The 14932-nt window shown below is 47.3% G+C and overlaps 1 protein-coding gene across 1 annotated transcript in view; it reads left to right on the top strand.

Moving 5' to 3' along the window:
• The window catches only part of FA2H (fatty acid 2-hydroxylase), a 49258-nt gene extending 43918 nt beyond the window's left edge, over nucleotides 1-5340 (top strand). Inside the window, exons 5-7 of the mRNA XM_024556077.4 lie at nucleotides 872-1044; nucleotides 2476-2728; nucleotides 3889-5340. Of these exons, the coding sequence (XP_024411845.3) occupies nucleotides 872-1044; nucleotides 2476-2728; nucleotides 3889-3968 (506 nt within the window). The 3' untranslated portion in view covers nucleotides 3969-5340. The remainder of the gene's footprint in view (nucleotides 1-871; nucleotides 1045-2475; nucleotides 2729-3888) is intronic.
• The last annotated feature ends 9592 nt before the right edge of the window (nucleotides 5341-14932 follow it).

The following is a 14932-nucleotide window of genomic DNA, read 5'->3' as shown; positions in this document are numbered from 1 at the left end:
TCCAGGCTTCTGGTCTCCAGGCTGATCATCTTCAGTTTTTTTCTAATCTTCCTCCTATGCTGTGATTTCAAGTCTTGCCCACTGAGATTTCTCCACATGTGTTTTCCTGCCCGCCCTGCTCTCCAGCCGTGGTTGTTAACATTGTTCATCAATGACTGCCCAGCTCCTCCGGCTTGGTTGGGATAGTCCCTCCTGATCCCCCATGCCGGGGAGGCAAGGCCACCCTTCTCAGGTGTCTTGGCCATTTGGACTGCCTTAGGGAAATATCATGGACTGGGTGACTTATAAACAGCAGACTTTTAATTCTAGAAGCTGGAAGTTCCGATTGGGGTACCAGCCTGGTCAGGTGAGGCTCCTCTTCCAGGTCACAGACTTCTTGTGTCCTCAAATGTACGAAAGCAGAAGGGAGCTCCAGGGGCCCTCCTTTATTATAAGGGCACTGATCCTGTTCATGAGGGCTCCACCCTCGCGAGCTAATCACCTCCTGAAGGCCCCGCCTCTTAATACCATCACTGTGGGGGTTAGCTTTCAACATAGGAATTTTGAAGGAAAACATTCAGACCATAGCACTAGGCAAAGGTGCAGCACCGGGCACAGCTGCTCTTCATTCCCACGAGGAAGAGCTCAGATCTCTGGCCAGTGGCCCCACTCTTCCCTGAGATGACCCCTCCAAGCCCAGCAAAAATCCTCACAGCCTCCTTCCCATTTTGACCCAAGAGCCCCAGCAGTGTGGCCCGGCCCTTTAGCTGCTGGATAGAGGGCAAGCAGATCCCAAGGGGATGGGGTGGTGAGATGGGACGTCTGGAGCCACCAGGCCTTGTCACCTGCTGGGGCCATCCGCCCTGACCTGGCCTCTCTCCTCACCCTGCAGAGTACTCAGTAGCCATGCCTAAGTCCACCTTCCCGGGCCTCTTCGTGCTGGGGATGTTGCTCTGGAGTCTGCTGGAGTACCTCCTCCACCGCTTCCTGTTCCACATGAAGCCCCCCGGCAACAGCTATTACCTCATCACACTGCACTTCATCTTGCATGGCCAGCACCACAAGGTGAGCGGGGTGGGCTTCCTCCCGGGGTCTTGCGTCGCCAACCACCTCACAGGAGCTGCCAGTCCTTCCGTGGGCCCTGCTGGGCACGAGAGGAAGTCAGGGCATGTGCTGCTGCTCAGAGGAAGGGCTGGGCCCTCGTCTGGACCTGGTGTGGACAGAGGGGCGTGTGTGTCTGTATGCCTAAACTACCAACACCGGGCACCCTCGGGCACTTTTCATGTGCTGCCTTTAACTGTAACCCTCAGAGCAGCCTGCTCATTCATTCATTCAGCAAGTGCTCACTGAGTACTCGCTCCATGCCAGGCACGGTTCTAGACACCGTTGACCAAAAGAGTCCAAGGTCACTGCCCTTGTGGAGCTGTCGGCTGAAGGTGGTGCTGCAGTTCTTCCCACTCTCAGAGCAGCAAACCGAGGCTTGGGGGAGTTAAGAAACTAAGGAACACACCCCAGGTCACACCTGTGACAGCCAGGATCTTGTGTCCCACTCTGTGGGTTCCAGAGCCTGTCCTCTCAACCACCCACCACCCTGGGGCTCTTCGAGGGCCATACCATGGTCCTCATGGCAGGGACTGGAAGCCAGGTCTGCCCAGAGGAGGCTGCATCCCACTGTCCCTACACCACGCTGTTCTCAGCTGTCCCGGGCACCCCTCCCGTGCTCCCTCCCGAGCCTGGCTCTCCAGCACGCCACAGGTCCTGCTGCTCCTGGTGCAAGGGTGAGAGGCCTCTCAGAGCGTCACTGTAGGACTATTGCCGCTTACTCTCTTTTCTTCCAGCCCAGAGAGGGGTCTGTATTCTCAGAATACTCACTAAGCAGTGAATATTCTCACTGACCTCCATGCCAGGCCTTTGGCTTTCAAAGCTCCAGAGCTTAAGGCCTATTTCTCTTGTTATTTAATGTGATAACACGCCCTTGGAGCTAAGAAGGGCCCCTGTTAGGGCAGGGGGTGGGGAGAAAGTCCATGAACACTCCCAGCATCTCCCCACCGCGTGAGTCGCCATTCGCCTCAGTTTGCCCGCGTGTCGCCCTCCCAGACAGTCAGGCCCTGGTCTCAGGGCCCCGCCTGGCAATTGGAGTTGGGGCTCCTCCTCAGCATCTTATAAATTCCACAGCCAAAGCGGCCCCTTGAGCATAAAGCAGGACGCTAAACCATGAACCTCCTGCCCCTCGTCACACCCACCCTGTGTTCCCGCACTGTGTTCTGGGTCCCATCCTGGCTGGGAGATTGGGAATGGGACATTGTCTCTAGGGCTTTCAGGCATGGTGGCCCGCCCTCCCCAAAGCCACTGAAGGGGCCACGGCTGCCCAGGACAAGTTGCTGCCCCCTCCCTGGGATGACTGGGCTGCTCTGCCCTGTCCTCTGAGGGGTGTCTCCCCTGTGACTGTGGGCGGCCCCCAGCTGCGCTCTGACACCTGCACGTCTCCATCCACAGGCACCCTTCGACCAGTCCCGCCTGGTCTTCCCCCCTGCGCCAGCTTCTCTGGTGATTGCCTTGATCTACACAGTCTTACAGCTCCTCCTGCCCGAGGCGGTGGGGGGCACTGTGTTTGCCGGGGGCCTTCTGGGCTACATCCTCTACGACATGACCCATTACTACTTGCACTTCGGCTCGCCGCACAAGGGCTCCTACCTGTACAGCATGAAGGCCCACCACGTCAAGCACCACTTTGCACATCAGAAGTTAGGTAAGGATCGGCCAGCACCTCCCAGACTCGCTCGTTTGGTCATTTGTTTATTCGGCAGCCCCCACGAAGCCCCCACCAAGGGCCAGGCACCGTTCTGGGTGCCGGGGACGCACAGACAGAAGGCAGGCGGGGGGCTGCCATCCTGCTCTCGGTCGTGGGGGCTGTGCAGAGACAAACAAGGAATTCAGTCAATAGTAAAAGATCACTCCAGGAAGTAAGTGTCACCAAGGAAATAAAGCAAGATGACGTTAGAGGAACCATGTAAAGCAGGGGAGGGGTCCAGCCCTCTCTAATAAAATATGCAAGTCACAGATGTGATTTTTAAATTTCTGAGTGGCCACGCTAGCCAGTAAAAATAAATGGGTGAAATTAATCCTTTTAACAGTGTATTTTAGTAAGCCATCTATAACCAAAATATTATCATTTCAATATATAATCTATATAAAATATTGTTAATGAGAAATTTTACATTCTTTTTCATATATTAAATCTTCCGTGTCCAGTGTATTTTGCAATTACAGCACATTTTCATTCAGGTACTAAATTTTCATTGAAAATATTTAATCTGTATTTAGAGTTTATAAAATTTACAGTAAAAAAAAAAGTAGATTCACATTTTCTGAATGTGCTGAAAAGGTTTCCAGTAATTGAATTCAGTTTTTTAATTGAATTTTAAGTTAATTAAAATTAAATGAGATTAGAAATTTAGTCCTTAGCCAGGTTTCCCGTGCTTACTGGTCATGTGGCTAGGGGCTGTCATGTTGGAAGGCAGAGCAGTAGATAAAGTGGCCCAGGAAGATGCCACTGCAGAGATGTCGTGCATCTAAGAGAAGTCAGCACCCTACGTCTGGGGAAAGAGCAGCTCAGGAGCAACAGGTGCAAAGCCTCGAATAAGAAATGAACTTGGATCTTCAAAGAGGAGGAGGAAGAGGCAGGCAGAGGCCAGGCCCTCCTAGGAAGTCAGAACAGATAAAGAATGCGGGTTTATTCCAGTGGCCTCCCTGGGAGACCAGAAACACAGGCGCCCTGCTGTTGACCTCTGCCAGGACGGCCCTGAGAGTCGGGAAGGCCAGCACGGACAGACTGGCTCCCTTTCCCAGCAGATTTATCCCTTTCCTTGGACCCTACCTCACCTTCTCCCTGTTCATCTCCCTCTCTAGGATTTGGCATCAGCACTAAATTCTGGGATTACTTTTTCCACACCCTTATGCCGGAAGAACCCCACCCGAAGAGGCAGTGACAACTCCCAGCCACACGGTGGCCCCTGCCCCACCCCTGCCCCTATCCAGACCCTGCCAAGGAGGTTTGCTTGGCCAGGCAGGATGGGCTTTGTCCAGCTCTGGGGCTTGGTGAAGGGTGCTGGGGAGGCCCTGAAGACTGAGAATGACCCTGAGACTGCCTTCCTGACCCACCACAGGACGGTCACGTCCACTTGGTGACCAAACAGCCCTCAGGGACCAGCTCTCAACTGCAGCATCCCAGCCTCTCCGGTACCATCTCTGCCCAGAGTCTTAGCCTGCTGGACTGCTTTAGGACCCCGCCAACGTGATCAGCCCCAAGGGGAATGAAGGAAACGGACCCCTGTGACTTCCTGACAGGCCTGTGAGCCACCTGTGTCACCCCCTGGGAGCCACCCCCCACAGCAAAGAATGGGGTCTGCAGGGCCTCGGCCCTGGTCTTCTGCACCTTCCCTTCCTGGGGGCGGTTTGATGGCTTGGCTTTCTCCTGGCGAGTGGAGAACACTGAGGTGGATGAAGGGCTCTCCCCAGAAGAGAGAGCATGATGCCTCCCACAGGCCGCCCCAGACCCCAGGGCAGTGCCTTTGTCCACTGCCAGTCACAAGTTCTGGCTGCACCACCAGATGCCTCCGGCTGAAGCTGCTCCTGGCCCTTACCTGCCTGTGCAGATGGGCGAGGCCAGCTGGCCTTGGCCTCGAGGCTGGCGGGAGCCCAAGCCCCTTTCTTTAGGAACCACCAGCTGCTCTAGCCATCTCTCCCCTGCCTCCAAGGTCACAAAGCTTTTTTCCAGGGAGGCCAAAGAGGCCTCTCTGTGGGTGGGAGCCCAACCCCATTTCCAGCCATTCTTGACCTCCTCCTGGCACAGGTGGGCCCCTGCCCCCCTCACTCAGGACCCTTCCAGCCAGTGCCTCTTTAGGCCAAGAAGGAGCCTTTATTTGGTGCCTTATCTCCCTCCCCATTTGCTTCCCTACCTTCCCTCCAGCAGATGAGGTTCCAGCCCCTTCTTCCCCATAACCAAAACCCTCACTGCTGTAGGAGGGGCTTATTTATAAACCATATAGACGTTCCAGTAGCTGCTCAGATTGCCCTTTCTAATCCTGTGTGCTGAGCTTATGTAAACCTTTGTCCCATTTCTGTTCCCTTCTGACCCACAAACCGTTACTACTTGAAACTTTACAAAAAACAAACTCGAACATAAAGGCTAAAGAGAAGCAGTTGACCGATCCTGTGATTTGTACTGTTTACTGTGGAGTTATTTAAAGATTTTGGAATAAATATACAAACTGCAGTTGTGAAATAAAGGTGTAAATAAATTGTATATTTTGAAAAATAAAAACATTTTAAAGGAAACCAACAAAGATTCGTTCCAGCTTATTGATGTTGAGGCACAGACTTCATCATGAAGGGTGGGGGGTGGGGACGGTCCGGCCGGCAGGGAGGAGTTTACCCCTGACCAGGTTGTAGAGACTTGCTGGAGCATGGTGATAACAAAAAGCCGACCAACTCCTATTTTCCGGCTTGGTTTTATTACTGTTTTAAAATTCTCTGCGGACAGCATTTCCCCTTATTGCCTGCACATGGGGTGGGGGTGTGGGGACTATGGGGGGCTTTGCTCCCATCAACCGTCTTGGCACATCACTGGGGAGATGTGTCCTCTGGATTTTATCATATCCCAACTGAGATTCCAGTTGGCTTTCCTAAAACAAAGGAGGAAGACTCTAGCAACGAGTGCCCATCACGGGAACTAGAACATCAGGCCAGCTCGGTCTCCGTGAAACAGTTTCTCAGGATGTCTTCACAGTTACTATAACTGAACCACCTGAGGAATCTGTCAGAATATAGATCCAAGTTTGCAACGCAGAGCATAGTTCAGCAGGCCCGGCAGAGGTGGACTCTGGGTTTCCCTACCCAAGGATGCAGAAGCAAAAGTGGAAGCGGAAGCATATGCAGAGGCAGACGCAGAAGCTGAAGTGGATGTGAACTAATGTTGGCGAGGTTCTGGCCACATGGAGGGCACTCCGGCCCTTGCTGCCTCTCCCTGCTCGGGCAGCCTGTGGTGGCTCTATCCCTGCAGCTCCCAGCCTGAAGATAAGTGCCACCTGCCTGAGCCACCCATCCCTCAAGTGCCTGGAATCTGTCACAAGTCACAACCCCCATTTCCTAGATGGTACTGGAAATTTGACCATGGAGCATCACACCCAAGGGGGAGCAAAGGAAGAAATTGACAAGTTGTAAATATACAAGTCCCCCAGAGAAAAGTCTAAGTTGAGTGAGTTTCAGCAAAAAATTAATTGAAAAATATTTATTTAAAAAGATTGAAAAAGAACCAGTAAGTAATGACAAAATCTAAGTGAGTTTGTCAATAAAATTTGCAGGGAGTGTGAGTGGGGGATGGATAGTAGGAAAAAACCCTCACAAAACTAAGCCAACCTGTTAGGAAAAGGATTTGCTCAGTACACACTGAACGGGTTCCCCAAGAGCTTCTTGCTGAGCCCACTACAACTTTCCAGGGGGTTAGGAACTTCCACAAGGCCTTAGGAAGAGAGAAAGCTCTGCCTTACAGATAAGTAGGATGTAGGAAATGCCACAAAGCCCTTCATCCCAAGCCAGTTGGCAATCATGGTGCAGTCCGTACTCGGTGACCATCTGGTAGAGTTGGAGAATTTTATCATCAAATGTACACGACATACGAATCAAAGATTAGATGCTGAAGCAAGCACGGGCATTATTAAAATGCCAACACATCTAACATGTTGGGAGAGCCTGAAGCTTATGACATGCAATTGTGTCTATTTCTGTAGTGAGAGAAGACACAAAAACCATCGAAGATGTCTCATGTTCGCTCAGCAAAGGCCATTTAAATTCTGACCAATGTAAAGCAAATACGCAGGTTGACTCTCTCAACGGTCCTGGCAATTTCCCTTACACGATGCTCCAGCAACAGCCCAGCTGCCCTGGCAGAGTACAGGCCCACAGCCATTATGCATGTTTATTTCTGGCATTGTACTTCCGGACATGCTTGCTGTCTTTGGGCACTTCCTGGCTGACCTGAAGAACTGCCCTCTTAACTGGGTTTTGTTCCACTTCTCCACTGGCTCTGACCTCCAGTCCCTGCCTTTGAACTTCATAGGATTTCTGATTGTGCCAGAACAATGTCCAACTGGCCCCAGTAAATGTTAGTCTTGCCTCAGCAGATCTCTGGCAGTTTATGGTGTCTGGTCCTTGCATCGCCACCTGTTCCCTGGCTTCTGCTGCCCTCTGGTGACAGTGTGGGGCTCCAACTGCTTATGACTGCCCTCCTTGCGACTGTTTTGGAATCAGGTGGCTGTGATTGTAAAATTCCAGCCCTTTTCCAACTTACCTGTTCTCTTGACTTTTTCTGGTCTCATCTCCCATCCTTGAGAGGAAGCTGGAACTGTGTATATGGACTTTCCAGTGCTAACTTTCTATAAAGATATGACGGCTGCAAAAAATGGACTGGACCTTCTTTACAGTTAGATGATAACTGCACCATGAATAAAATGTATCTATTAAAGATGCTGCAGGATGGATGTGGAATTTGGATAATGCCAGGACTGTCGTCTTTACTTCATCTCAGACACCTTATAAGCTTGTAGCAGGAAAGAAGAAGGAACGATAAGAAGAAGAAAAAATCTTGTTTTGGCAGAAGCACAATGGTGGGATGGGGGGAATCATGTCTTCATTTGGGTTCCCTAGAAAGCAAAACCTAAAGCAGAAACATCGATGCAGGAAGTTTCTTTGGGAGGCAATTGCAAAAGTAAGGAACAAGAGATGGGAAGGATTAGAAAGGGAAGGTGGGGGAGCCGTATAAGACTGAGGATGTGAGGTTCTCATACGGATTCTGCAGAGGGATCTTGAGAAACAGACGGAGACCTGCCAGAATTGTCCACCTAAAGGACAAGAGGCTGGAACATTTATCCACCAGCTTCCTCGCCTACTGGTTGAGGATTGTCTTCAGGGGTGTCAGCTCCTTCCTCACCTAGGGGCTGCCCTGGAGTGCAAGCCAACCAGAGCCCTTGGCCTTGACAAAGGTCCTGGAGCAAGAGCAGAAGGGTCGATGTGTGCCCTTGAAGTGGGACGCAGCCAGTATAAGTGTGTGTGAGTGAGTTAGGAACTATCTACCAAAACTATGGCTGAAATCAAAGCTGAGACAGTGTTCATGCCGAACCTCCCACCACAACCGAGGGTAAGACCAGAGATGGACCGGAGGCCTATGACAAGGATCACCAAATGTGTCTGTTATAGACCCCGCAGTTCTGTATCCTCAGTGCAAGAACGAACCAGAAACAAATCCACCTTCCAGGGCACTGCAAGTAGAATTGCCTACATGAAGCAGAGAAAGGCTCTCTTGAGAATATAGAACAACCATAGCCCTTGTGGAGTTCTAAGGCCTGAGTTCCTGTTTGTAGTTTTAATTGCTAGTGTATAGAAACACTACTGACTTTTGCATAGTAATCTTGTATCTCGAAACTCTACTGAATAAACTGTTAGTCTGAAATACCTCAAGTCAAAAATTTTGTGTAAAATGTCCCTGGCTGGTAAAGTCACAAGGCTCTCAGAAGAAACATTTACAGATTCTTGTGGAGAAATGCAACTTTAATCCAGCCCTCAAAAAATTCCCAGGGACTGTAAGTTTCCAAGGACTATAAGCTTACAATAAAAATAAAATAAACCACAAGGAAAGAAGGCACCACCATGAGTGAAAGCTGATGGAAACAACGTACAACAGAAAAGCACCCACAAAGACATCTTCCGTTTGCTCTCCAGAGTCCTCTCCATCTTTCCCCACCCCACCCAGGGCTCTGTGGGGCTGATCTGTGCGAATGCTACCAGTGTGCTTCTTTGCTCATTGGCTGCCAGTTCTGCAAATACAGGCACTGGCAACAGAGCGGCGGGGTGGAGGAGCGTGAGGTCCAGGTGTCTGTTCCTGCAGCTCTGATTCTTTCGGCAATGTTTCGTTGTTTTCGGTGTGCAGGTCTTTTCACCTACCTGATTTATTCCTGCGTATTTTATCCTTTTAGCTGTTATTGTAAATGGAATTGTTTTCTTAATCGTTTTATCCTCACCTGAGGACATTTTTTCACTGCTTTTAGAGAGAGGGGACGAGAGACGGTGATGTGAGAGAGAAACATTGACTGGCTGCCTTCATGTTTGCGCCCTAACCAGGGATTGAACCCGCAACACATGCATGTGCCCTGAGTGGGAATCAATCCTGCAACCATCTGGGCCATGGGACGGTGCTCCAACCAGCCGGGCCACACCAGCCAGGACTGTTTTCTTAATTTCCTTTTTGTAGTTTTAATTGCTAGTGTATAGAAACACTACTGACTTTTGCTAGTAATCTTGTACCTTGAAACTCTACTGAATTCATTTATGGACTATAATAAAAACTTTTATGGTTCTTTGCATTTTCTGCATACAAGACTATGTCATCCATGAACAGAGATAGTTTAACTTCTTATCCAATTCAGATGCCTTTATTTTTTTCTTGGCTAATTAATTTTTCTGACTAGAACTTGCAGTCAAGTGCTGAATGACAATGGTGGCTGTGAGCAAGCGTCCCTATCTCGTTCCTGATCTTCAGGGGAACATTTCAGTCTTTCACCATGAGGTACGATGTTAGCTGCGGGTTCTTCCTAAATGCCCTTCATCATTTAAAGGAGTGCCCTTCTGTTCTTGGTTTGCTGCATGTTTTCATCATGAAAGTGTATTGAATTTTGTCAAATGTTTTGTTTTCTTTTTAAAACATCTGAGATGATCATGTGGGGGGTTTTCTTTGTTCCATTAGCGTGGTGTGTACTACATCGGGCTTACATACTGAGCCGCCTTTGCACTCCTGGAATAAATGCCATTTGGCCATGGTGTATAATCCTTTAATATGCTTTAGGATTCAGTTTTCCAGTGTTTTGTTGAGAATTTTTGTGTCTGCCTTCATCACTGATACTGGTCTGTAGTTTCTCTCTTGTGGTTTCTTTGCCTGATGTCGGTATCAGGGTAATGCTGGCCTGATAAAGTACGTTGGGAAGTGGTCTCTCCTTTTCCTTTTCTGAAAGAGTTTGAGAAGGATTCGTGTTCATTCATTTTTAAGTGTTTGGTAAAATTCACCAGTGAAGCCACCTGGCCTGGACTTCTCTTTGCTGAGAGGGGTTTGATTACTAGTTCAATCTCTTTACTTGTTATAGGTCTGTTCAGATTTTCTAATTCTTCTTGAGTCAAGTCATTTGTGTTTAGGAAACTGTCTCTCATTTTAGGTTGGTATAAAATTGTTCACAGTATTCTCTTATAGTCTTTTTGTTTCTTTTTTTGTTGTAAAAAGAATACTTAACATAAAATCTACCCTCTTGACAAGTTTTTAAGTGTCCAGTGCCTTACCGTTGACCGTCAATACAGCAGACCTCAAGCTTATTCATTGTGCTTGACTTTATGCTCATTGATTAGTGACTCCCCGTCTGCTCCTCCCCCCAGCTCCTGACAACCCCCATTCCGCTCTTTGATTCTATGAATTTGACTGTCGTATATACTTCATGTGAGGGGACTCATGCAGTATTTTCTTGATTGGTTTACTTTACTTACCATAATGTCCTCAAGGTTCATCCATGGTGCTGTATATTACAGAATTCCCTTCTTTTTCAAGGCTGAATAATATTCCACTGTGTGTATATACCACATTTTCCTTATCCGTTCGTCTGTCTGTGGACATTCAGATTGTTGTCACATCTTAGCTATCTTGCATAGTACTGCAATGAGTATGGGAACGCTATCTATCTCTTTGAGATCCTGATTTCAATTCTTTTGGATAAATACCCAGAAATGAGATTACTACATCATAATGTAGTTCTACTTTTAATTTTTTGAGAAACCGACATACTGTTTTCTATAATGACTGTACCATTTTGCATTTCCACCGATAGGATGTAAGTGGTCCAACTTTCCCCCATCTTCACCAATACTTGTTGTCTTTTGGGTTTTGTTTTGTTTTGTTTTTTTAAATAACAGCCATCCTGACAGGTGTGAGATACTTCACTGTGGTTTCGATTTGTGTTTCCCTAATGGTTGGCAATGGCGAACACTTATTCATATACCTGTTGGTCATTTGTATGTCTTATTTGGAAAAAAACCATCTATTCAAGTCCCTTAACCCATTTTTAATAATCTGCTTATTAGGCCCTGGCTGGTGTAGCTCTAGGATTGAGTGCCGGCCTGTGAACCAAAAGATTGCCAATTCGATTCCCAGTTAGGACACATGCCTGGGTTGTGGGCCCGGTCCCTAGTGGGGGGCATGTGAGAGACATCCAATCTAACCCCTTATCAAATATATAGTTTGAAAATATTTTCTCCCATTCTATAGGTTGCCTTTTCACTCTGTTGTTGCTTTCACTGTGCTGAAGCTTTTTAGTTTGATAAAATCCTACTTGTTTGATTTTGTTAACTGTGCTCTTGATGTCGTATCCATGAAATCATTGGCAGTACTGCAAAGCTTTTCTCCTGTCTTCTTCCAGAAGTTTTATCATTTCAGGTCTCATGTTTAAGTCTTTAATCCACTTTGAGTTGATTTTTGTGTGTGATGTCAGATAAGGATCCCATTTAAATTTTTTGCATGTGGTTTTCCAGTTTTCCCAATGCTGTCTCTTGAAGAGACTACCCTTGCCCCATTCTTGGGCCCCTTGGCAAAGACCAGTTGATCATATAAATGTGGATTTCTCTGTGGGCTCTCTACTCTACTCCATGGGTCTGTATGTTGGCCTTTAAGGCCAGTGCCATAATGTTGTGATATATTTTGAAGTCAGAAAGTATGATACCTTTACTTTCGTTCTTCTTTTTCAAGAGTGATTTGTCTATTCATGGTCTTTTGTGGTCCCATATTTAATTTTAGAATTGTTTTTCTATTTCTGTAAAAAATGGCTTTGGGATTTTGATAGGGATTGCATTGACTCTGTAGACCACTTCTGGTAGCACGGACATGTTAACAACACGAGGTCTCCCAACCCGTGAACACAGGGTGTCTTTTCACTAGTTTGTGCCTCGTTTAATTTCCTGCATCAGTGTTTTTCAGTTTTCAGTGTACAGTTCTTTCACCCCCTTGGTTAATGTATTCCTAAGTATTTGACTCTTTTGGGAGCTGCTGTAAATTGGATCGTTTTCCTGGTTTCCTTTTCAGATGGTTTGTTGTTAATGAATAGAAACACAACTGATTTTTGTAGGTTAATTTTGTATCCTGCAACTTCACTGAATTTGGTAACTCTGGTTTTTTTTAATGGATTCTTTAGGGCCTTCTGCATATAAAATCCTGCCATTGACAGATACTACTTCTCCCTTTCCCATTTGGATGCATTTTATTTATTTTTATTTTATTTTATTATTTATTTATTTTTTTTTTGGCTAATTTCTCTGGCTAGGACTCCCATTACTATGTGGAAGAGAAGTGGGGAGAGTGGGCATCCTCACCTTATTCTTGATCTTGGAGGAAACGTTTTCAGTTTTTCACCATTCAGTATAATGTTAGCTGTGGGCTTGACATATGTGGTCTTTATTATGTTTAGACAGTTTTCTCCTGCTCCTAGTTTGTTGAGAGTTTTGCCATGAAATAGTGTTAAATTTGGCGAAGTTGTTTTTATGCCACTATTGAGACGATCTTGTGTTTTATCCTTAATTTTGTTAACATGGTGTACCGCACTAATGGGTTTTCATGTGTTGAACCATCCTTGCATCGCGGGAATAAATGCCATTTGGTCATAGTGTAGGATCCTCTAACGTGCCGTTGGGTTTGGTCTGCTGGTATTTTGTTGAGGATTTTTTGCATCAACGTATGTTAGAAATATTGGCCTGTAATTTTCTTTTCTTGCAGGGGTGTGTTGTGTTTCGTTTTCATTTGTCTCGGGGCATTTTCTAATTTTCTTTTGATTTCTTCTTTAACACAATAGTTGTTCAAGAGTTGTTTAATTTCCAGACACAACTGTACTTGAACAACAATTTAAAAAAGGGGAAAAAAGAGTTAATTTCCGCATATTTTTGTACATTCCAGTTTTCCTTCTGCTGTTGAGTTCTAGTTTTATCCCACTGTGGTCAAAAAAAAAAATTTGGTATGATATTTTAAAACAATTTTATTTACTTATTTTTAGAGAGAGTGAAAGGGGGAAAGACAGGGAGAGAAACATCAATGTGTGGTTGTCGGTCACACACCCCCACTGGGAACCCGGCCTGCAACCCAGGCAATGTGCCCTAGACTGGGAATCGAACCAGCGACCTTCAGTTCGCAGGCTGGTGGCAATCAATCCACTGAGCCAATCCACTGGCAATCAATTCACGGGCCAGTGCTGGTATGATTTTAATCTTCTTAAATTTGTTAAGACTTTGTGACCTCACTTGTGATCTATGCTGGGCAGGATGGAAGCTGCTTCTCATCCCAGAGCTTCATGCTCCAAATCTCCCCGTGGAATCTGGCTGCAGCTAGTCTCCACAGGACCACATCCTTGCTTAGCTTTTATATGTCCCTGTTGTACCCTATTCTCTGTCCTGAGAGCCTTCCTTCAGTAAGGCTCCTGTACCTGAATTTCTTCCTCAGACTGTTTCTAGGGAACCTGACCTAAGGTTGGAAGAAAACCGATGATGCAGTAGATGTAGAACAAAAGCAGGGACAAATCGATGAGTAAACAAACGCCCTAGGTCTCCTCCGCCCCTGCCTTCCCAATCCAAGAAGCCCAATTCTGTCCTTTCGTAGGAAAATGGTCAGATGAGTACATGAACAACACCACTGAGACTCTCTCGCTGGGGACACAGCTAACTTAGACAAAACATGTCCCGCTCTATACCAGAATGCATTGCAATGACCTTAGAGGAGGAAGTCATTTTTTCCCACTTAGGTTTGTCTATTCCGTGCTCCCCCCACCCCCCAACATTCCAAGCGTAGAGAAGCAGTCCCATGCTGCTTTGCTCATCAAATCTTCCCCATTGTGTGTCCTGGTTACAATACTTCTGTGGGAAGTTACATTCTTTTCTGAATCCCCAGCCCCAAGCAGGGGGCCTGGCACCAGGGAATACAGCAGATTCTCAAATAACGTAGATTTGTTCATTGTGGTTTTGTTAACACTGAGGGGGGGGAAAAAAGCGCTTCGCAGCCACAGCCACTGTCTGAATGGGTTTTCTCTGGGGTCCCCAGTTTCCTCCCGCACCCCAAAGATGTGCGTGTGAGCTGCATTGGCCTGTCCATGTTGTCCCGGCCTGAGTGAGTGCCGCGTGCGTATGAGGGCGCCCTGTGATGAAAGGGCCAAAGGGCGTCCTGTTGGGGGTGGGGTCCCGCTTTGTGCCCTGAGGTTGGGGGAGACGTGCCAGCCACCTGACCCTAAACTGGAATAAGCGGGTTTGAAAAGAATGGTCCTGTTTGGTTTTATTAATCTTTCTTATGTGTATGCAGAGTTCACATTTCCCCCCAATGTTTAATATTAGAAGTGTTTGGCGGGGGGGAGGGGGGCGTTGTTTAGAAGTTTGGTGATGTTTTGTGACCAGAAATATGCTGTAGAAACTTAACTCTTGTTGATATCATTTAACCTGTGATAAAATTGGTTTCGTTATTCGTGGCTTCCCTTGAGTCACACTTTCCAAGAACCTGTGGGGAGATGTTAAGGGAGGACTTACTGTGTTCTATCAATAGCTACTGAGTGGATGAGGGAAGGTGGGAGAGTGCAGAAAGGGTAGGAGGAGAACACCAGGAGGGAGGAAGAAGACTTCTCTCTGAACTGCTTGTTAGAAAAGGGGTTCTTGGGAGCCAGGGCACTGAGCGGTTGGCAATGTTTAACATTAGAACCATATGAAAAGCTCCCAAGGCTGTCGGACTTTCGGGTCCGTGCCCCAGCCCAGGGACGGTGGCCTCCGGAGGGCGCAGGACCTAACAGCCGTCCAACAAGCTGATTGGGAGAACACGTTCAGGCACAACACCCAAGGGGGTTTT

Source organism: Desmodus rotundus, chromosome 12, assembly GCF_022682495.2.
Source record: "Desmodus rotundus isolate HL8 chromosome 12, HLdesRot8A.1, whole genome shotgun sequence".
NCBI classification, from domain to species: domain Eukaryota; kingdom Metazoa; phylum Chordata; class Mammalia; order Chiroptera; family Phyllostomidae; genus Desmodus; species Desmodus rotundus.
This window is presented reverse-complemented; position numbering and strand designations above follow the sequence as displayed.